Source organism: Olea europaea, chromosome 15 (genome assembly GCF_002742605.1).
Source record: "Olea europaea var. sylvestris chromosome 15, O_europaea_v1, whole genome shotgun sequence".
NCBI classification, from domain to species: Eukaryota; Viridiplantae; Streptophyta; class Magnoliopsida; order Lamiales; family Oleaceae; genus Olea; species Olea europaea.
The window spans coordinates 733,354-757,919 of record NC_036251.1 but is presented as its reverse complement, the minus strand read 5'-3'; the positions used below and the strand labels follow the sequence as shown (position 1 = coordinate 757,919).

Here is a 24,566-nt window from a genome sequence, read left to right as displayed (position 1 = left end):
GATACTGGGCCTTAGGATTTTTTAGATAAGAAGCCCAAACTTCAGGGCTTGGGGAGGCCCATCATCTTCACCCGCAAAAGTTCGGGTTGCTCCATTTCAATACGAAATGGCCGTACTGTCTTGTACCTATACCAAGGCCACGTGTTGAGAAGCCATTGGTTGTCACATGTCTGATATGACTTTTACGGCTGAACCTTCCCAGGGTAAAAGCTTCTCCAAATCAACTGAAATTAAATCCATCACATTCTCTCTCATTCCATTCATCTATCTCTAAGCGGTTTTTCTACCTAACTTTGTGTCTAAAGTTAAGCCTAAGCTGACTTGAAGCTTTGGTCCACTGTGATCCTGTTCTCCATGGCTGATAGCGGATCGAATAATTTAGGGTTTCATCCAGGTATGATTTCGAACTCTTCTTAATTTAACGTTGTCCTTTTTTATCACGCCTGTCTTTTGATTTCTGAAAAATTACAGCATTCTACGGTTCGAAAGTGTAAATTTTTACTGAATTCCAGCTTTCGAATGGAGAAGAGTAAAAGGGTTACAGTCTTTGTTTGTTCCCCTAGAACGTGTTGAAAGGAAGTATATGATGGATAACGGATTTGAAATTCAGTTGGGTTGATCAAATATATCTTTCAGTATAATTTTTAGTTTTTATAAGTTTACGTCCGTCTGCTACTACTTGGTAAATAAGGTTTTTGTTTTGAGTGAAGGCACTTATATAGGTATAATTATGTTGACATTTTAGATTCTAAAAGACCAAACCCTGTCAACTGCATTACGCAATAACTGCAAGTGGTTGAGCAAATACAACCTTTTGAATTTTAGACCATAAAATTTTTTATTTGGAACTGCTTGGCTGCAATTTTGTATGCGTTCTTTTGAAAGTCAATTTATTCTCATTGCCACCCCTATCCTGGAAAACAGATGAATACAGCATAATTTACGATGATCTGAGGTACCATAAGAACCCCTTGGTTCTGAGTTGTGCATAATACTGGACTCATAACTTGGCTTCCAAGTACTTTCATGTTGTGTTTATGTGGATGCCTGTTTTCATCTATACCAGTACATTTGATCAAATTATGTTTGAAATGGATAGGATTCATGTCATCTGCTCAAAAGAATCTGAATATTCCAATATTTAATCAGTAATCAGATTGTAACCTTTGTCATTAATTTAAATTTTTTTCTCAGTAAACCTAAGATGTTAAATTCCTGAAATCTCGGTTTGTTTCTTATATCTTCAAATTCTGTTCAACTGCGATTTTACCCTCTTTTCCAGTAAGAAAAAGGAGTACAATAAGAGTTATACATATTGTTCCTAAAGCACTATTATCCCATCCGTTGTTGGCTTATGCCACTAACAAATAGTTTCATTAGAATGCTAACTATTATATGGCCAAACAATTGTGGTTATTTCACCTAAGAAATATCTCAGAAAATTGATATCAATCCTTTTATATTTTATTGAATAGAAGCTAACTAGTTTAGATGCCCTAATATTTTTAGATTCTTTCTGTCCACAATCCAGTTCAAACTTCAATATTAAAAGCTTGTCTTGAGGAAGCTTTATTTAACGCAACCAGAGAAAATGTTATTTATTGCACCCGTCTTCCGTCCTCCCACTTTTTTAATCATTTCTCATGCTCGAGACTAGTTATTTTGACTAATGAGTGGGAATTGCATTCTCATTTGATTACTGCTGTATAATGTGCAGATATTAAGCAGATGCTAAAAGAAGCGCAACATAGATGGCTGAGACCTGCTGAAATATGTGAAATCCTACGGGACTATCAAAAGTTTCATATTTCCTCCGAGCCTCCGCATAAGCCAGTCAGTACGTCTTTTATATACTCATTACCAGTCAATTTTATCAATAATATATCTAAATTATTCAATTTGTATACCTACTGAAATGCTTACTCAACAGAAATGTGATTTACTTGAGTCCCACCATGCAGATTTTGCTTAGGTACATAATGAATCCATATTCTACTGAAGGAAATTGTTCTTGATATCTTTAATCCTAGGAGAAATCACACAACTTTTTGCTTGCAAATCATGATCAATAGAGTTCTTAATGCCATACAGGGCCGGTTCTATGATTGTTCGGGCCCAAGGTGAATTCCACGAATTAGGTCCCAGCGAAATCAAAGTAAATGTAAAATTCAACAGTGTATTATGCGACCTATTGCTAACTTAAAACTAACATTTTAACAACTAAATATATTATAGAAAGGATTTATATTATAAAATAACAAAACCAAAGATTTAATCATAGAGTGAAGGAACTTGTGCCAAGTGTGGAAGTGCAGATTAATCGGCATAATTGACTAAAGATTTATTATCAACTAAAATTAAACACAAATATACATATATTTTAAAAATACGACTTTCTGTCCTAAAGCAGATCTAGAATGAAAGAATTGTAAAATGTAGTAATATATTAGCAAAGTTTTTATATAAAAATAAGACGACGACATGGGTCTAAAAAATACAATCACATAAATATTTATCTTCACAAAGTTTTTGTACAAAAATAAGACAACGAAAGAATATTTATAGACACTCATTTATAAAATTTTTCAAATCCCACGCTATTTTCAAGAAAATAAACCCCAAATTTAACCATTTTAGATATTGTCTTCAATAAATTTACATCAAATCCCACACCATTAGATCTGAGTTGTTTGGCCTTGTTTTGAAACAAAAAAAAATAAAAAAATCTGGGCTAAAATGAGGCCCTTTATGATCTTGGGCTTGAGGCGAGGGCCTCATTTACCTCGCCTCAGGACCAGCTTTGATGCCATACTCCAAGTTACTGTAAAGTAAAGAATTTACCATTGCACAATGCTAAAATCCTTTGATGATATATATATATATATATATATATATATATATATATTTATTTATTTATTTTTTTTGAAAGGTAATCAAGTATTTTATTAATCAAACCATAATACACATGAAGTGTATTATCAATACAAATCCGAAAGAAACGATATAAAATTGGGTAGCCTATTTATATGCCTAGTAGCTACCGCATTAAACCAAGTGTACAATGTGAAATAAAACAATTCTCTAAATTGCTTTGTTGTTCTTGTTTGATCGTCAAAACATCGGGTGTTCCTTTCTCTCCACACACACCAAACTATGCAGCCTAGAATAAGCTGCCATGCAAGTTTGCTATCCTTGTCGCGAAATTTTCTCTTCCATGCATTCAACACATCTTCCATACGCCTTGGCATTGCCCAATCTATGTGTTACGATGCAAAATCTCGTTCCACAGTAAACTAGCAGCATCACAATGGAGGAATAAGTGATCATTTGTCTTCCCATCCCTCCTACGCATATAGCACCATTTTGTAACACAAAAACCCCTTGTCCATAGGTTTTCCGCCGTTAGCACCTATCCTCTGACCACTGTCCATAGTAAAAATGCTACCCTAGGTGGCAATTTACTCTTCCACACCGCCTTCTAGGAGAAAGAGCCTTCCTCAGATCCCAATAAAGATTTAAAGAAAGTGCCGATTGAAAACATGCCATCCCGTGTCAACTTCCACTTGCTGCAATCACAATCTCCTGCCCTGATTTGTAACTCATATAAAGATGTCAAAAACAGCGCGTAGTCATCTAATTCCCAGTCGTGCAAACCCCGTGCAAAAGCAATGTTCCAATTGATACTCCCATTATGACTATCTAAAACATCATTCACCATGGTAGATGGCAACAATGCAATACGATACAAGTAAGGAAATTTCAATCTTAGCGGTTGATCTCCACACCAACAATCGCCCCAAAAAAACTGGTAGTATTACCATTTCCCACTATAAAGGTCAATATATCCCGAAAATTGCTCCACCCTCGTCGGATATATCGCCACAAACTCACCCCATAAGAGCCTCGACTCTCAACTGAGCATGTTCCCCCCTCCATAACATCATATTTTGCTCCTATAATTTCTCTCCAAAAACTCTTCCTTTCCGTTCCGAATCGCTACAACCACTTACCCAACAAAGTTTTATTAAACAGTACGAGACTCCTCAATCCGAGACCACCCAACCTCATGGGAGAACAAACGACATCCCAATTAACCAAATATAATTTCCTCTCCTCTCCTAATTCTCCCCAAAAAAACTCTATTTGGATCCTCTCCAATCTTTTTGCTACTGCAACAGGAATAGGAAACAATGACATGAAGTGAGTGAGGAGGTTTGACAATGTGGACCTTATGAGAGTAAGACGACCTCCCTTTGAGAGGTACATACGCTTCCACCCTGCTAACCTTCTCTCCACCCTTTCAACAATACTATTCCAATATGTGTGCTTTTAAATCGTGCGCCTAAAGGCAACCCAAGATATGTCATAGGCGATCGCGTAACCCTGCATCTTAGTATAGCAGCCAACCCCACCATGTTATCCAACTCTCCTACTGTGATAGCTTCAGATTTCCCTAGATTTATTTTCAATCCAGATACAGCTTCATAGCACAGCAGCAAACGCCGCAAGTTCCTGATTTGCTGAACGTCTGCATCATAGAAAATCAGTGTGTCGTCTGCGAAGAGCAAATGAGATACCTGATACTCCTCAACCATAAAGCCCCTCAGTAAACTCTGCCCCACGGCCTTCTCGACCATCCTACTGAAAGCCTCCATTACAATGACAAACGGCAATGGTTTGATTTTTTGAACTTCTATTGTTCCACACAATCAGGATATGGTTCTCGCGGACGCCTTTTTAACACCTGAAAAAGGAGCATCTCGTGGCAAGTAGAGAATCGCCGTGGTTACTTCTGCCATAACATACTAATGCATCTGTATCGTGGTCAATTGAGCTTATTTAAAAATTTGCAATCTAGTAAGTAGTAATCATTCATTGAAACACGTGGCTGTGAAAGAAATTGATGCAGCACCATTTGGAACAATTAATTGGAATTGAAAACAGATCTATGGAGATGAAGAGATTAAGGGAAGAAATAATAGACGAAGAAGAATCAACAGGAATGGTAGAAGAAATAGAAGAACATAGAATGAGGAATTTTGCCACAAGCCACCAAAAAGTTTTATTCATTCAAAATTGTTTCAATTTCACCACAAACTAGATTTAATTAGCAAAATAAAACCTTAAAGAGATCGGGCTTGGATTAAACCCCTTATACAAGTCCAATTGCACAAATATAAATAAAAGTCCAAAACGTAAATAAGAGTCCAAATAGAAATAAATAAAAATTGATGTCCTCGTCAACTCTCCCGGGGTGGGAGAAAACTCGACCTTGTTGAGTGGGTAAATCACAAAATACTGCTGTCAATCTGATACCCAAGATGCTTCAAGTCATGCGACAGAGATCTTTCTAACGAATTGAGTATTGAAACTCCAAAAATAGTTTGACCCAACAAATAAGGAAGTACTGAATCTTGCCATCGTTGGTCAAGACAACACGAACATCTAAAATAATATCAATTTTATCTTTGTGTGCTGTGACAGATGGGATTGAAGTAGAAATATCAACATAGTCAAGTTGGGGGTTCACAAAGCTAAGTAGAAAAAGATCATCAAAAGAATTAAAACGGCGTTTGTAAGTAATGAAGTCCTCAGTATTTAGATTGGTAGCCAAAATGTGATGAGAGATCAATGACATATGCATTTGGACCAACATGCTTTAAAATTTTAAAAGGACCATCATTATTGGCTTGCAATTTGGAGGCGAATCCAGATGGATGTCGCTTCGGTCTAACTCCGATCATAACATAATTCCCAATATTAAATGCAACATGTCGCTTGTGCAAATTAGCTCGAAGTTTATATGATGCATTACTTACTTCAAGTTGTTTATTGATCTCATTATGCAAGTTATGAAGATGTAATACAGCTACCTCAATTGACATGGACAAATTAACATGTGGGGATATGGGAATAAGGCCTAAAGTTTTCCTAAGTTCATAACCATGAATAACTTCAAAGGAAGTTGAACTTATAGATCGATTCACAAAATTGTTATATTTAATTTGTATTGTTGGGAGGATCAAATCCCAATTCTCAAGATTTTCCTTGAAAATGGCATGATTTAACAAATCATTGGTACTTTTGGGTTGGATAATGGTATGATATACAATATTTGACCGAGAGGTATCGAGAGCAAGGGGTACAACCCCTAGCTTCATAGGAAAAGTCCGGATACTATATAAGAAAGTGTCCTCAATATCATTTAAGTCATCAAATTCTTCAAGTTTTGATTCATAGACTTGATCTTCTAACCGATCACCCATTACATCATTTTGTTCCTCAATGATTAGCGTTCGACTACGACATTTGGGAGAAATGTGACCAAAGTCCTTACAGTTAAAGCACTGCAAGTGAGAGAAAGTCATTGGAGTTTCAAAATCTTGACCCTTATTTTCCAACAGAGAAGGAGCATTAGATGGGGAGGTCCTAGAAGGAACTTAACAGGAGGAGGTGGCGTCGAAGAGACGAAAGGACAATATCACTACACCTCAGTTACGAGGAAGGTTTTGAGATATCATGACCTTTACACTTATTTTTCCAAATGGGAGGGACATTAGACGGGGAAGGCTCTATGATGGACTTATGACGATGTGGCGTTTATGAGATGGGGGAACGATGGTGATCATGCTTTTCATATGGAGTACTAATAAGTAACTCGTAGTCCCAATCTAACGAGTAAGCGTGATCAAGAGTGGTGATCCCCGAAAGAACTTTAGATCTTTTCTTAGGCCTTGTCTAAACCTACTCAAAATCAAGGCCTCATCCTCAATGACATAACATTTCATTCGAAATTCCTCAAATTAAGCAATGTACTTAGTTACTAGTCGATTCCCTTGTGTAAGGGTGTTCCATTAGGTAAAAATTTCATGATTTAAGCAACCATCAAAAGTAGGAATATTTAATTTATTGTCTATAAAGAAACACTCCTTACGACGAGGAAAAGAAATGAGTACCATGACAACTATGGTCTCGTTTTCGCTCACGAACCTGATTGCTATCCCTATGATCGTGTTGAAAATATTTTTGATCACCTCTTTGAAGACAATAGTCTAATGTGGGAATTATTAACATCAATCGAATGAGAAATTTGCTTAAAATTGTTCAGACTAGCAGCTAGGTCTCTGTACTTTTCACGAGTAGCAATCGTCTCGGTTTGGATAGTCGCTAATTGAGTTTGTAAGTGTTGCTGGCTAGTGGCAAGTTGAGCTAACTCTCTAGTGAGCACATCAAATTGGGATGAGTCCATGGTCAATGTACTGGAAATAGAGGCGACTAGACGACCATTATCCAACTGCATGCAATGTAATACCAGCTAAATGATATGCAATGGTGAGATCAATGAACAATAAGTGCAAGCAATGAAAAATAACAACTTGAGCTTTTTTTTTATAAATTTTGGGACTGAGTGAATTCAAATATGGCAAGTTAATATTGTTGATCTATGTAAAATAACAAAGCACAGATAAAATATTAGTCAAAACCTAATCACGTAAAATAAGTGGGGTAAAATGGGGCTTTGACGAAATCAAGGAATTTAGTCACATGACTTTAGGTATATCATTAGAATAACAGCAGCACAAAAATTTAATTAATGCAATTTTAAAATGAAACGGTATTGTAAATCAATGATAAATTAAAAACATTGACTCTCCTATTGTTTGTTGAAGTAGCCGTGTCAAAGATCACCTCAGGAGACTCAAAAGTCTATGCGTCAATCACAATTTTCAGTTTGATATAGCTACGTTGGCAAGGCGACAACTGAATCGTTTGAGTGGCTCTTGATCAAAAAAATAAAAATACCCGCGAATAATATCTAAAAATTCTTCTTTATTTTTTGGTCTTTTTCTTTTTTGCACTAATCTATTACCAAATAAACTACAAAATGAGGCCCAAACCCAAACTAAAAGGCTAAGACCCAATTGAAATAGATACCACCTCTTATGCGCAAGGTGTCTGAGCATTTACAAAACTAGGGATTGTGGCATAGATGTCGACGGCGAGATGGGAAGTGGTTGGAGTTGATGGGTCGCTAGCGTGGTTGTTCCTGGTGAGAGGCAGTGTCAGTAGGATTTTTTGTGTGTGTGGCGGAGTCGGCTACTTCTAGATGTGGAATAGCATGGTGACGTGATTTGGGCTAGATTTGCTGGCTAAGATTCAGCAGTAGTGGTGGCACGATTTGTAGGTAGTGGGCGATGGTGGTTCAGGCAAAATCGATGGACAATGGCGGTAGTTCTTTTTTTTTTTTTTTGGGGTAGATGCATGGGTTGTTGACGATGGTTATTTCTATGGATTAATATGTGAGGGTCTTTGCTTATGGCTGGCGGTCGGTTGTTGATCACTGAACAGTAGTTATGGCGGTTGATTTCTAGGTGATTGGTGAAAGTTGCAGCAAGTGGGTGTGTGTAATTAAAAATGATTGTGTAGATGAAGTCGTTCCCAATTTGGCTTTGATACCAAATTTAATGCAGCACCAACCAGATCAATTAATTGAAATTGAAAACAGATCTATGGAGATGAAGAGATTAAGGGAAGAAATAATAGACGGAGAAGAATCAACAGAAGCAGTAGAAGAAATAGAAGAACATAGAGAAGGAATTTCGTCGCAAGCCACAAAAATGTTTATTCATTCATCAACTGTTTTAATTTCACGACAACTAGGTTTAAATAACAAAACAAAACTCTAACCAGAATGGGCTTGGGCCAATCCCTTTATAGAAGCCCAATTATATAAATAAAATCCAAAACATAAATAAATAAAGGTCCAACTAAAAAATAATTAAAACGGATGTCCTCATCAATTTAACCAAGATTTATTGGAGCTCTATCAGAATCTGCAGGTCTTCTTTGGCCCAGATCACGTTCCATCCACTCAGGGGGAGTTGGTGAGGACACTAAATTCAGACCTCCATTGACGCATTCTACGGACGTCAGAAAAGGCTTGATCAACCACTTAGCTTATGGTTGGGAGATTTCCTGTAGCCTCTCGTGATCTATCCACTCGACATGATCGAATTTTTCTTCCACCCCGAGAGAGTTGATGAAGACATTTGTTTTATTTATTTTCTATTTGGACTTGTCTTTATTTAAGTTTTGGATTTTATTTATGTAATTGGGCTTGTATAAGGGGTTTGGCCTAAACCCGTTCTCGTTAGGGTTTTGTTTTGCTATTTAAATCTAGTTGTCGTGAAACTAAAATAGTTGATCAATAAATAAACTTTTTGGTGGCTTGCGGTGAATTTTTTTTTTTTTTTTGTTCTTCTATTTCTTCTGCTGCTGCTGTTGATTCTTCCGCGTCGATTATTTCTTCCCTTATTCTCTTCATCTCCATAGATTTGTTTCCAATTTCAATTAATTGTTCCAATTGGTGCTGCATCAGAAATTCACATTGTATTCACAACTCGATCACTTACAATGTTGTTACAGTGTTAGAGGAGGGACAGTGTAGAGTAATGCAACTGGCCAACTGACTTGGTTGTATGTTTCCTATTAGCTACTGCATATTGATACTTTGTGTAATGTCAAAGATTATTTAATGTGAAGTCAAATATTGGTATTGTTTATCACATCACCTGGGAATTTAAAATTAGTGGATGCGATGCTATACTTAACGCTTCAAGCCTCGAATCCTAGGCAGTTCCTTTTTATTTTTGTAGTGTTGAAATTATTGATTATGCATTATTCCGATTCTTGCATGATACATAATCATTAATATTCGTATACAATATCTAGCTACATTATCGTAAGTGCTGCATTGAAGCATTAGATGTAGTAAAAGCTGGAATTTGCACGCCATGTCCATCGATTTGGTCTGTTTCCAGAATTTGGGTTGGTGAAATCATAGTCTCTCTCTGCATGCAGATTAATAATCTTTAGCTTCAAAATTTGTTTGCAAGTAACCTATTTTACTTTGCATGCGTGCTTATTCTCAGGTGGTTCTGTTTTTCTTTTCGATCGGAAGGTATTAAGATACTTTCGGAAGGATGGACATAATTGGAGAAAGAAAAAGGATGGGAAGACTATAAAGGAAGCCCACGAGAAGCTGAAGGTAATTGTGGAATTTATAATTAACTTGAAAGATTTTTCTTTTGATTATCACTTATAGTGAATCCATGAAATAGGTACTGGATCTTTCGTCCAAATATCTGACTGTAACAAATAGTCAGTGGATCCTTCAGATGAAAACAGAAAAGAAACTCCTGTTGGATGTTCCCCACATATGGGCTTCATTTATATATTATCTATTGATATCATTTTTCTTCAGGTTGGAAGCATTGATATGTTACACTGCTACTATGCACATGGAGAGGACAATGAAAATTTTCAAAGGCGCAGCTACTGGATGCTTGAACAGTAAGTGTGGAGACTGACAAATATTTACCTTTAGATTCTGCTTTCTTTTGGCTACATCTCATGTACTACGGTGCTAATTTGGTTGTGCCATGGCTGTCTGCTCTTTTTACAGTTCTGTAACCTTATAGATGAACTTAATTAGGTTTGCAACAATTTTTTCAATGTTCTAAACCCTTGAAAAGTAATAAAGATGTCTATATGTAAGACAAGGCACAGAATTAACCTATATTTGACAAGCTTAGTACAATGCATGCTAGCTCAAACTTATGTTATCAAACCTACGTAATAATCATGAGACAGATCAAACATGGAGTTAGATACCCTACTTATTGAACTGAATCCACCCTTGTTGCTACAAATTGAATATATTTCCTGGTGTTCTTGTTTAAAAATTTTCGAGTGTGTTATTGCTAGAACTATTGCCCCCGGCCCCCCTCTATGTTGATGAATGATGTCTCTCTGATGTATATGATATTTATTTTTTTTTCAAAAAAGTTCCACAAATTTTCAGCGCAATTGTCCATTTTCCTTTCTTTTGTTGATATTGTATTTGTAAATTTGTTCCATAATTTCCATCATAAATTAATTTTGGTGTACTATTTCAGATAGGGAGTTCTAAATATATAAGCTGCCTGTTCCCTTCTAATGGAACTTGGAATTTCATTTCTTATCAAGTTTTTAAAATGTGCAGGGATCTCATGCACATCGTTTTTGTCCACTACCTGGAAGTTAAGGTGGGATTTCATTCCACATCAAAGAAGAATTTTAAATTTGTGAGCTTTGGAGAATAAAATGTGTTATATTTCTGATGATAATTCTCTACAAACGGGTTACAATTTATAGGCTATTAGCCTTGAGATGAACTAGGAACTACTAACAACTTTTCCCTTTGAAATAGGGATGCTCTCCTACGATTAAAAATTACAAATTTGAATATGGAAAATTATCATGACTACACTCCTAACCATCTGGAGTAGATGAGGTTGAATCTTCCAACACTCCTCCTCAAGATGGTGAATAGGTACTATCCATTCTTAGCTCCGTAATGATGTTCTGAAACATTGAATTACTTGACCCTTTGGTAAGTACATCTGCTAGTTGAGCCTTTGAGGATACATAAGGTGTGCAAATCAAATCACTATCCAACTCCTTTATGAAGTGCCTATCCGTCTCTATTGCTTAGTTCGATAATGTTGTACTGGGTTGTGTGCAATGCTAATAGCTGATTTATTATCACAATAAAGTTTCATGGGACCATCCCACTTAATCTTTAAGTATTCCAGGGTGATCTTTAACCATAACAAGTCACAGACTCCTTGAGCCATTGCTCGAAACTCAGATTCCGCACTCGATTTGGCTACCACATTCTGTTTCTTACCCCGCCATGTTACTAGATTTCCACTGAGAAAGGTACAATATCTTGAAGTGGACCTTCGATGAACTACTGATCCAGCATAATTTGCATCGGTGTAGGCTTCAAGTGATAGGCTAGTATTTCTTCTGTACAGGACACCTTTCGTTGGATTTCTTTAAGATAATGTAAAATCCAGTAGGCCACTTGAAGATGAACTTTTTTTGGATTATGCATAAATTGGCTCACTATACTTACACTATATGGAATATCTAGCCTTGTGTGAGAGAGATAAATGAGCTTACCAACCAGTCATTTATACATTTCTTTGTTAACCTCAAATCCCCTTCTGCTTCTCCAAGCTTATGATATGGTTCAATAGGTGTACTTATTGGTCTGCTTGCTGACTGCCCAGTGTCCTTCACTATATGGAATATCTAGCCTTGTGTGAGAGAGATAAATGAGCTTACCAACCAGTCATTTATACATTTCTTTGTTAACCTCAAATCCCCTTCTGCTTCTCCTATGATTCGGTTCAATAGGTGTACTTATTGGTCTGCTTGCTGACTGCCTAGTGTCCTTCACGAGATCAAGAATGTATTTCTGCTGAGAGATGAAGATTTTGTGCTTTGAGTGAGCCACTTCGATGCCTAGCAAATATTTTAATCTTCCCAACTCTTTTATTTCAAACGCGGTAGTTAACTTGTTCTTTAAATCTTCTTTCTCTTGCTCATTATCTCTAGTTAGTATGATGTCATCAACATACACTAAAAGAGTAGCAACTTTCCCTTTCTTTTGAGTGTTTGATGAATAGTGAGTAATCTCCCTAACTTTGTTTATAACCATTTGTCAACCTTAACTTGGAAAATCTACCAAACCATACTCTTGGGGATTGTTTTAGTTCGTATAATGCCTTATTCAATCTGCACACCTTGTTGTTTGATTGTCCTTTTTCGAATCCCGGTGGTACCTCCATGTATATTTCTTCCTCTAGATCTCCATATACGAATGCATTTTTCACATCAAACTATTGCAGTTGCCAATTGTAATTAGCTGCTAGTCACAATAGAATCTTGACTGTATTCATTTTTGCCACTGATGCAAAGGTTTCTTGATAGTCCACTCCACATATTAGAGTACACCTTTAGCAATGAGCGTAGCTTTATACTTTCCAGGGATCCATCAGCTTTGTAATTTATTGTGAAGGCCCATTTGCATCCAGCTGCTAGGTAAGTTCACCAATTTCCATGTCTTGTTCTTCTCTGGAGCCTGCATTTCAACATTCAAGGCATGTGTCCAATTTTCACATGATAATGCCTCACCCAAGGTGTTGAATAGATATAGTGTTTTAACTTCTGGGGAAGTTTTTATGAGACGAACATTTTTCAAATGACATAAGATGTGAGAGGATATAATGGATTCTTAGTACATTCTCTCGATTTCTTTCTAATGGCAATGGGTAGGTTATTATCGGAATTTGAGTTAGAATTTGTTACCTCATTTTCAAAATTTGAGTTAAACTCTTGAACTTGCTTTGGGTCAAAAATTGGTGCTTTCCTTCTTGAATACACTTAGAGTACTTGGTGTTAGCACGAGTTTCATTACCCTCATTAACAGATCAAAAACAGCATTTGGACTTTCATTTTGTTCGGATTCCACATGTTGATTTTTGCTACAAGATCAGTGGTGGGTGTTTCTTAGTACATTCTCTCGGGTTCTTTCTAATGGCAATAGGTAGGTTATTATCGGAATTTGAGTTAAACTCTTGAACTTGCTTTGGTTCAAAAATTGGTGCTTTCCTTTTTGGATACACTTAAGAGTACTTGGTGTTAGCACGAGTTTCATTACCCTCATTTACAGATCAGAAACAGCATTTGGACTTTCATTTTGTTCGGATTCCACATTTTTTATTTTTGCTACAAGATCAATGGTGGGTGTTTTTGTTTCTGCTTGTTTTTCAATGTTCGGATTTAAAGGTGCAGTGGCCACGAAGGTAGTGGTAGTGGGTGTTCTAGCAGAAAGGTCTAGTAGGAGTAGGTCTTGTAACTCTTCATCTTCCATGATTGTCTCCCCTTGAAGACAAGGTTTGGTGAAGTAAGTAGTATCCTCATCAAATGTACATCAGCTGAGATATATGTCAACCTAGTGGAGGTATCATAGCTAGCATTTGTATCCTTTCTTTGTGGATGAATACCCTATGAAAACACACCGTCATGCACAGTGATCCATGTTTCCTCTATTTGGATGGTGGATATGGACGAAAGAGACACAAACAAATATATTTGGAACGAGAGAATTTGCTGTGCTAAAGTCAAGGAAGAAATTTGAGAGAATATTCATGGGGCTTTCAAATCCTAGGACTCGAGAGGGTAACCGGTTAATGAGATGGGTAGCTTTGTGAATAGCATCCCCCAGTAATTTTTATGAACATGATTCTTGAAGAGGAAGGCTCGGGTGGTGGCTAGCACGTGGCCATTTTTTCGTTCGGCCATGCCATTTTGCTGTTGTGTATGGACACATGATAATTCATGGATAATTCTCTCCTTTTGGAAGTAAGGGGATAAGATCTGATTAAAGTAATTACTAGCATTGTCTGATCTGTACTTTTTGACGTGAACTCCAAATTGATTTTTGATCATATTGTGAAATATAGGAAATATGGTATTCACATCAGACTTAGATTTTATCAAAAAAATCTAGGTAACTCTAATGCAATCATCTGTAAAGGAAACAAACCAACGAGCTCCATAAATATTAGGAATAAGAGAAGGGCCCCATATATTACTACGAATCAGTGAGAAAGGAATAGAGCATCTTTTGTTGATATGTACGAAAGGGTACACGTCTATATTTGGAAATTTCACAAACATCATAATGGAACTTCTCATTATCGATCCCTTTAAACAATGAAGGAAACAAAATTTTAAGGATTCCAAAAGAGGAATGTCCAAGCTGACGATGTTGTAACCAAATTCAATCTTTATTAGGTGATGAGTGTCTTGAAAAAATGATAAGGGTAATTTGCTCGTACTTGATGCAGGATGAGGGATGATTCCTGCAGAATAATTAGAAATAGCAAAATAGCACAACTAGCAAGTAGAATTCCAGCGAGAAGAAGAAGAAGAAGGCAGCAAGAAGGGGGAAAGGGCCGGAGAGAAAGGGGGGAGAAAACCAGAAAAGAAGTAGAAATCAAGGAAAATGGGAGAAGGAGGAAGCCATAGGCAACAACCCAAGCATTCTATTATTTAATTTATCAATTCATCAACTATCTCAAATGAGAAACAAAATAGAAATAAATAGCAGAACACAAACCCTAAAGAGAAAGGTTTGGGCCAAACCCACTAAACAAGCCCAATAACAGAAATATAAATAATAATCCAAATAGAATATAACTAATAGTCCAAAAAGAAAATAAATAGTAAATGGAAGAAAATAAATAGTAAATGGATGTCCGCATCAGTACTTCTATCAAGTTGTTAGATGTTTCGAGAAGGAATAGCCCGTTGTCCTCCTTAGCATGTCCAATCGTCATCCCTGAATCCTGGTTCTGAAATACACAGTAAGTTCATAGAAAAATACCTTTCTATTCATGTCAGCTGTAAGCTTATGGATAGACATAAGATTGGTAGATAACTTGGGAACATGAAGCACATTTTTAAGGACAAATGAGGGATTAATTCAGATGTTTCCAAAGCCAGCAACAGTGGTTAAGGAGCCATCTGCAGTGGCTATTTTTCTATTACTGGGACATGGAACTTAGGTGCTAAATGAACTATAAGAGAGTCATATGATTAGTGGCTCCGGAGTCAATGACCCAAGAGGCAGCAAATGTCTTCTGTGAGGCAGTTAACCCATGTGAAATAGAGGAATTACCTGAGTGTGCCAGTGAACAAGTGTTGGGCTAGGGCTCTCCAATTTAACAAGCGGGTTCCTTAAGCGATCTATCTCCTCCTCGTTGAAGTTATGCTGTTCTGAACATCGATCGTCCCCATAATCAGTCACAGTTAAGTGTCTCGACCCAGGTTCTGCTGCTGTCCTGCTTTATATCCCCATTCCTTGCTTGATGTAGGAGGTTTTTCATGTAGTTGCCGACATTTTTCTTTAGTGTTTCTAGGCTTCTTGCAGTAGGTACACCATATGTTGTTGAGATAGGCATCTCGGCTTTCCATTGTTGGTTGACAATTCTGTTCTGCTAGTATCTCGATGTTGCCGCGATTCTGTTTTGTTTTCGTTATTGCAGCACCAGTTAACATAGCTGAGGAGACATTCATGGGTGGGGAGTCTAGCATCACTCCCCTATGACTTTCTTCAGCTCGGATTATAGAAATTGTCTCATTCAATGAAGGAAAATCTGTCTTGTGCAAGATATGTACGTGAAACTGATCTAGATCAGTGTTTAATCAGGCGATGAATTCATATACTCTTTCATTTTCAATATAATTCTTCAATATCACGGCATCATCGCTGCATTTCATCTTGATGCCCCTATAGTGGTCAAGTTCCTCCCAAGCATGTTTTAGAATGTTGGCATATTCTGTAACAGACCTGGATCCTTGCTTGGTGGCTGATGTTCTGGTTTTGATCTCATAAATCTGAGTAGCATCTTGTTTTTTAGAATAGGTCTGTTGAATGGATTCCCAAATCTCTTTGCTGTTGATAAAAACATGCAAGTATCACTAACTTCCGGTGTCATGGAGTTCCATAACCAAGACATGACCATAGAGTCTTCCTCGTCCCAAACTTCAAATTTTGGATCACCTTCTTTTGGTCCAGTTCCCAGGAGATAATTCATCACTTTTCCCTTTAGAAGGGTCTGAAGTAGTTGAGACCACTTCAATTAATTCTGACCGGTTAGTTGATAGGCAGACTGGATATTTTGCAAGTCTCCAGTTGTGGAAGTCATGACATTCTCGGGTGCACCCTTGTTGCCCGAGCTGGTGGAGTCTTCGACTATTTCGGACATTGTAAAAGTCGAAAAAGTGTATCGAGTTTTTTTAGCAATTAATCAGAGGTTGCAGACATGCTGTATTTTTGAACTGGAAACTAGAGCACAGCAGAATTTTGCAGATACAGGGGAAAAAACAGCAATGAAGGCTGGGAAAAATGAGGTGTCTATACCACCAGTTGCAAGTTGATTAAGGCAAAAAATAATGAGGCGGTAAAGGGCAATATAGATCGAATAATCTGGGAAGAAGGAGGAGGTTAAGGCTCAGTATTTTCCAGCAATTAAGGCTAAAAGAACAATTTTTCAAGTGCTGTATCTGGCTCTGATAACATGTGAGCTTTGGAGAATAAAATGTGTTATATTTCTGATGATAATTCTTTACAATTGAGTTACAATTTATAGGCTATTAGCCTTGAGATAAACTAGGAACTACTAACAACTTTTCCCTTTGAAATAGGGATACTGTCCTAGGATTTAAAAATTAAAAATTTGAATATGGAAACTTACCATAACTACACTCCTAACTATCTGGAGTAGATGAGGTGGTATCTTCCAACAACAGCAATATCTTTCTCCCTCAATTTTGACGAAGCAAAAAGTGTAGCCCATACATCTCATGAGGTGCACTTTTACAGCATGATTCTTGTGACTGCAAATCAATTAAGGATGAAATAACGCATTGCATTTTTCTCATCTTTTCCTTAAACACAGGAGCTCAAGTCCTTTTCATAGTTAATTTAAGAACTACTTTTTCAAGCCTCAACTTCAAAGAAAACACACAGCAATTATGTCTATGAACTATAATTAAAATTATTTTCTTTTTATTTATGATCTAACAATCAGAGATACAAATCATGAATTGTTGCAGATTCCTTGTATTATTTGGCACAAGATAAATTTTGAGTCTAAGAACATAAGGGATTACATATCTGATTTAAGTTTGCCATTTTTTTTTTTTTTTTACCATCATATTTAAATAAAACAAAAATAAAGAATAAATTACAACTATACTTCCAAACTTTTTTAAAAAGTACAAATAAATTTCAAATAAATAATTTAAAAAGAAATAAAAAATATTTATTTTGAAAAATTTGGGAATATAATTGTAATTTGTTCTTCATTTTTTATTTAAATAGGAGGATGTATTTGTTATTTTACAACTTTTAATTGAGAAAATAAATGAAAACGATGATTTTAGGCTAGCGATGAAATGTGAAAATAATTGTGAAAGTGCAAAAAAAATAAAAAAATAAATGTATGGATGTTTGGTATAATAATATGGAAACGTAGATACCTTTATGCTAATTACCCTTTTAATAATTTATTTGGACCGATTTACAATTTTTTAAAAGGTTTAAAACAAAAGGAATTTATTTTTTTTTTTAATTTTTCCTTTTTTTTTTTTTTTTTTTTTTCAGGGTAATAAGATGAACATGAGTTATGCTAGAAATAATGAATCCTCAGTGTCAAATTCTGAAGAAGACAGCTCATCATCTTCCTTCCGTGGAAATTATGATAAAATTGTTTCAGCAAATGCAACCTCATCGAGTCCCATCAGCACCCCGACATCAGCATATGAAAGTGCGGAATCTGGTATTTTTTTATTTTCTGTTTTAGCTCTTACGTTCAATGCCTTATTTCAACTCGACCTGAATACTAATATCTACTAGCGTTGGTACATTTTTGTTTAGCATTGTTCTGTGGCTAAGGCTTCATACTGAAGCACTTGTGCATCTCGTAATTTTTCTATCTTTCCCGTATGACAACATTCGTGCAACATGATTTCATGCAGATGATATTCTCCAAGGGAGTTCCAGATTAGATTCATTTCCAGAGTCACCATTGGTAGATGGCAGTCACATCACTCCTTCAAGTTCTTATGATTCGTTTACATGCCCAGGTATCTAGTTTTTTTCCTTTTCCTGATTTTTTGTTATTCATTTTCATTTTATATGCTCATACTAAACCTGAAGAGATTCTTGAATCATGCGTAACTATTGAAAGGAAATCAAAATGTTGCTGCAATGAATTATGCGTCACTTGGGCGTAGATATGAAAACTCTGATGGAGGCAGTGCCATATGTGGGGCTCAAACAAAACTTGAATTGGCATCATGGGAGGATGTTTTTGGACACTGTACTGCAGGTATCAAAATATATAAACATCCTTTTCATTTCAATTAGTGTAAAAACTTATTATGAGGTGGACTTTGACTAATTGCTGGTTCTGGACAGATGAGATTGATTACAAACAGGGATCTGGGTGTTCACTACCAGTCCATTCAAATTGGCAGGTTGTTAGTTGTTTTACACTTCCATGACATTCTTACCAGACATCAATAACCAGCATGCCTGTAACATTTCCAAACATCCTTGAAATATTGAGCTAAAAGCTTTACTTATGATGCTCTACACAGGGCAAAGAACTGTTGCCCCTTCATTTCTTTGATACTTGCCGCTGTTTGGGCTCCATTTTTTCAAAAATGCATTTTTTTCAAAACTCATTTCCAACCACACGTTCTCTTAGAAAATAATGTTACACGTAAACCCAAAGTTTTTCCTTATTTTTTAGCCACACATTTCTTGAAATTCCGAACAGGAGCTTTATCTTGAAATTCCGAGTGTTGAAACGTTAAACTATCAACCACGAGCCTCGTATCATGCTAGTTACCTACTTGGAATGTATAATAGCATCATAATGGCAGTTACTTTCAAGCTTGTATTCATCTGCTTTATTGAAATCTTTATTATATCACCGTCATTTTCGCTCATCCTTTTTCCATATGATCTTGGTTGCAGTTTTTCTTCTCAGCCATTATATTCATGAATTGATGTTGGTTCTGTTTTGAGTTCTATTGAAGACAGTGCAATGCATTTGTGTAGTTTAACATGCATAAAATTTGGTCTTTGATATAGCTCACAATAATGGAAGTAATTTATTCGCGTAAAAAATCTGTTCCTTCAAGTTAGGCCAATGTTGTGGAGTCATCTTACCTGTCTTCGTGAACAGGTAGATCCATATGAGAACTCGCATTCAGATATTGGGAATCTGATGGATCCACGTTTTGAGAATGATATGGCTTCTGTTGGTACAGAAAACTACTCTTCCTTACTGAAAAAGCCCCTGATAAGTGGGTTACAAATGGAAGAAAGCTTGAAGAAAGTTGACAGCTTTTCCCGTTGGGTTGCCAAAGAACTTGGAGAAGCTGATGAATTGCATATGGAATCGAGTAATGTAATTTCATGGGGTATTATGGGGTCTGAGGATTATTCTAGTATGCCAGCTCAAATACAAGAGGATTTGGATGCACTTAGTCCTTCTCTCTCTCAAGACCAGCTATTTAGCATTATTGATTTTTCACCAAACTGGGCTTACACAAAATTGGAGACTGAGGTAATTACCAAGTATGCATTGAAATATATCTGCTAAATATATTTGTTTTTAATCTACTTCAAGCTGTCTAATTATCTAAAATCGTATAGAACAAGATATTGGCATTTCAGTAGTTCAATCTTGTGTTTTTTCTAGGTCAACATTTCACTTGTTGAAGGATCATGCAACTGTGCCTAATCTTGTCATTTATATTTCCTTGTCTTGTAACAACAAAGCAGGTCCTGATAGCTGGAGCTTTTCTCAAGAGTGAACAAGAATTAGCAAATTGCAGATGGTCAGTTATGTTTGGAGAATTTGAGGTCCCTGCGGAGGTTTTAGAAGATGGTCTTCTTTGTTGCCATGCCCCACAACACAAGCCTGGACTTGTCCCTTTCTACATAACATGTTCCAACAGGTTGGCTTGTAGTGAAGTACGTGAATTTGAATATAGAATTGGACCTAATCAAAAGATTGGTGCTGAAGATATATCTGAAGGTACTTCAGAGATCCAATTCCGTCAACGTTTTGAGAAGTTAATGTCCCTGAGTCTTGTGTGCAACACTAACATCTCGGAAATTGACACGGAGAAACAAAATCTGGTCAACAAAATTTTTTCTTTGATGGAGAGGGAGAACCACCAAGAGGAAAAAGCGACATCAAAAAATTACATGTCACTGTCGGCAGAACAGGTCCTTGAAAAGCAGTTAAAGGAGAAGTTCTATTCGTGGCTTCTCCATGAAGTAACTGAAGATGGAAAAGGGCCAAATGTTGTTGATGAAGGAGGTCAAGGCGCATTACATTTAGCAGCTGCTCTTGGTTATAATTGGGCCCTCCTGCCAATTATAGTTTCAGGAGTTAGTATAGATTTTCGTGATGTGAATGGATGGACAGCACTTCATTGGGCTGCATTGTGTGGAAGGTAGGGTACTCTGGACTCGTCCTTTGTTAATGGATGTACACCTTATGGATCTTCTCTAATAGTTGATTTGCTTTTACACACAACACACGTTGCCATCCCCAATCAGAGTAACTGTAATTAGCCTAGTCTCTGATGTTCGGACTCTTCGAAATGGTTGGAGTACCCGTGTCGGACACGACACGACATGGGTATAGGTATGGGATATGTATCCGATCCTCCAAGTTTCTATCGGACACTTCGTCTTTTTTTGCTTTTTTTTTTCTTCGTTTCTACTCTTTATAAAGCTAGCACCATCTTCAAGAGGGTGGAAAAAGGCGACAGCACTAGATTTTCCCCTATTCTTTCTTTTTTTCTTCTTTCCCTCTCTGTATCGGTGCAGTGGTTTAGGGTTTTGTTTGTATAAAATTAAAATGGGTTCCATATAATACTACTTAATGCTTTACTAAATCCAAATTGCAATCAAGTCCCTTATTTTTTATTTTATATAATATTTAGTAATTAGCTTCACATAATTGAAAACTAAATCCCGAAATTCTATTTCATTCGTCTTAACCCCTTATTCAATACTATTTCCTTCCTTGTGAACAATTGATTTTGGTCTATTCAAAATAATATTTTGAGTTAGTAAAAAAATTGAAGTTTGAAAAATGTATCCACATACCCGGTGTCCAAAATTTAGATTTTTTTAACCATATCCCCGTATCTTATATTTTAGAAAATAAAATATCTAACACTTAGATACGTACCTGCACCCGATACCCATACCTATACCCGATTCTGAGCATCATAGAGCCTAGTGCTTGTAAAACTTTTTCTATACTTTGCTAGGTTTTTAATATGCTCTGATTATCCATTCTTTGAAGTTTCTTTTTCTTTGTGCAACCCATTTTGACAAAGCTGTAATTGAGATTTCAGCTGTATGGACCTAACAAATTTTGTAAATTGGGGGTCCCTTAATCAACAAAACTGTAGGTTACTTATAATAATTTTCACAGCTCAGCACCGTTTAAAAAATATTTGAATAGAAAATGTTAGCCAAAATATTGGATCTCATTAAGGTCCGTTTATACGTTTAAAGAAAAAAGAAAAGTTAAACTTGCAGATTTGTATTAACATGTTTTATTGTTTACTAGGGAGGACACAGTTGCTTCCCTCATCTCTCTGGGTGCAGCTTCTGGAGCACTAACGGATCCATGTGCTGAATATCCATTGGGTAGAACTCCGGCAGATCTGGCTTCTGCCGGTGGACACAAGGGAATATCTGGTTTTCTTGCAGAGACTTCCTTGACCACTCACCTTTCGTCTCTGACGGTGAATGATCCACAGGATTATGGTGCCTCTGAAGTTTCTGAAGTGAAAGCAATAGAGACAGTTTCAGAGCGTACAGCAATTCCAACAACTGAGCAGGATGTGCCAGACGTACTTTCACTAAAGGATTCACTTGCTGCTGTCTGTAATGCTACTCAAGCAGCTGCTCGCATTCACCAAATCTTTCGGGTTCAGTCATTCCAGATGAAACATTTCAATGAACAGAGTTTTGATGAGCTTGTGACCCCAGAAGAGCATGCTATTTCACTTGTAGCTGCTAAAACGAGCAGGTTAGGTCGGAATGATGGTATAAACAATGATGCTGCCTTACACATTCAGAAAAAGTTTCGTGGATGGAAAAAGCGCCAAGAATTTCTGTTAATTCGACAGAAAATAGTTAAAATCCAGGTGCTTTGCTTATGTTTCATTGTTAACGAGTTCACATTTCATGCCTTGTCTAATGTAAATATAAACTCATCATTTTGTCAATTACCAAACAATGTTGTGTTCTTCATAATAGTAATGTTTAATTGGGATTAAAAAGAGTAACTTTGCATATTAGTTCAACAAAAATTGAAATATATTATGTTGCATGACTAAATAATTCTAGGAACAGATTGGTCTCCAAAGTTCTTGATTGATGGCAGAAGTGTGCATCTCAGTTGTGATTATAATTATTCCTGAAATTGTGTTAAATTTAAGTAAAGCGTTTTAATAATACTAACCTTTTCATCGTTTATTGCCCTAGGCTCATGTAAGGGGGCATCAAGTTAGAAAAAAGTATAAACCTATTGTCTGGTCAGTTGGAATTCTGGAAAAGGTGATTTTGCGCTGGAGACGGAAAGGAACTGGTTTGCGTGGATTCCAACGGGATGGAATTCTGAAAGGACCCAATGCCCAAGGTGCACAGCAACAGGAAGACGATTATGACTTTCTGAAGGAAGGAAGAAAACAAACTGAAGAAAGGTCGCAAAAAGCACTTTCCAGGGTCAAGTCCATGATTCAGTATCCAGAAGCTCGAGCTCAGTATCGTAGATTGCTGGCTGCTGCTGAAGGGTTTCGTGAAACTACGGTAGTTTCCCACACATTTGACTAATTTCACTGTGATTATGAAAATTAGGACACGGAGAAATGTCTCCCATTGAGTTCTTTCCATCTCCGGTATCTAGTGTCTTGTCAAATTCAATGCATATGAATGTTGCTAAACCCAGCTTAAAACTTTTTGATAGCTGCCTATTGCACTCCTATATTTATTTGGGTTTTATTGAAACCTGTTCTTTGGTCCGTTGGAGTCTAGGAAAATTTCGAACTTTTAGGATTAGGCTATCCAGGTTTTCCAGGCAATTGTCCATAATTTTATGGTTGTCATATTCAACATATAATGATTATTCTACTTCCCTTACAGGTCTATGATACGATTTCAAGATCTTTGTCCACGATATATTATTCGTAGTCGATCCAAGACCAAAAAACTTAGTTTTAATTTCCTTCTTCCTTGTTTTCAGCAGGATGCGATTGAAACCAACCCGGAAGACACAAGTTACCCTGAGGAGGAGCTTATTGATTTTGAAACTTTGTTGGATGATGATACTTTCATGTCTTTAACATTTCAATGAGCAGAATCCACGAACATCTTTAGATTTTTGCATAGCTTTTGTCGTTGCAGAAATAAGAGACTGATTGATATTCATTAATATTTTGTAAATATTCACAGGCAGCTCTGTTATAGAATGTGTAAACTGACATTGTCACATATATATGTTTCTTAAGTATGAATATTGAATACCTTATTAAGCATTTGTTTTGCTTGTACAATAACTACAAATTGAATTCCAGTTTGGCCATGGATACGGGGAACTTGGAGAATCCATTCGGACTACAGTACGGCTGGATGGATGGTCTTGACGTGTCTATATCTTTAGGCAATACTTCCCAGTGTATATGTAAAACCAAATTACTATTGAATCTATTTATCAACTAGAAATCTATAGCCCTTACCTAAAGCATTTTTGACCCCAGAGTGGATAATAGGCAGTTTTGTAGTTACCGAATGGCAATAAGGCCTCGTTTGGGAGGGATTTTAAGAATTGATTTTTTGACCGTTAGAAGAAAAGTAGGGTTCACCTATAAGAGAAGAAGTCAAAAATTACGGGTAATCAACTTTTATTCCTTGTTATAGAAATGCTTATAGTCTAGAGCGAGGTATCACTTTTAATACTGTATTGAGTAAATCTATTCATGTATTATAAATCATTAATAAGATTATAAAGGTGACATTTATTTTGATCATTTCTCTATATCTACAATAAGTTGTTTTT

The 24,566-nt window shown here is 36.5% G+C and overlaps 1 protein-coding gene across 6 annotated transcripts; it reads left to right on the top strand.

The window, feature by feature from the left end:
* Nucleotides 1–206: 206 nt before the first annotated feature.
* Nucleotides 207–24,047, top strand: LOC111409755 (calmodulin-binding transcription activator 2-like). 6 transcript variants are annotated; one of them, XM_023039769.1, is made up of 14 exons: nt 207–394; nt 1,718–1,837; nt 9,933–10,048; nt 10,265–10,353; nt 11,045–11,087; nt 18,068–18,230; nt 18,442–18,549; nt 18,654–18,794; nt 18,884–18,942; nt 19,659–20,042; nt 20,258–20,940; nt 22,074–22,656; nt 22,997–23,320; nt 23,754–24,047. In XM_023039769.1, the coding sequence occupies exons 1-14, from the start codon at nt 355–357 to the stop codon at nt 23,862–23,864; spliced, it is 2,964 nt and encodes a 987-aa protein (XP_022895537.1). In that variant the 5' UTR covers nt 207–354; the 3' UTR covers nt 23,865–24,047. The 6 variants fall into 6 exon arrangements, with proteins under 6 accessions (XP_022895537.1, XP_022895533.1, XP_022895536.1 ...); XM_023039765.1 differs by having other exon boundaries at nt 208–394; nt 18,068–18,242; XM_023039768.1 differs by having other exon boundaries at nt 208–394; nt 18,068–18,242; nt 23,757–24,045.
* The last annotated feature ends 519 nt before the right edge of the window (nt 24,048–24,566 follow it).

Excerpts from the sequence above, each read along its gene's own strand:
- LOC111409755 (XM_023039765.1), top strand. The coding sequence starts at position 355 with ATGGCTGATAGCGGATCGAATAATTTAGGGTTTCATCCAG. Across the intron at positions 1,838-9,932 it reads GCCTCCGCATAAGCCAGTCA|GTGGTTCTGTTTTTCTTTTC; the intron begins GTACGTCTTTTA and ends GCTTATTCTCAG. Across the intron at positions 20,941-22,073 it reads TGGGCTGCATTGTGTGGAAG|GGAGGACACAGTTGCTTCCC; the intron begins GTAGGGTACTCT and ends ATTGTTTACTAG.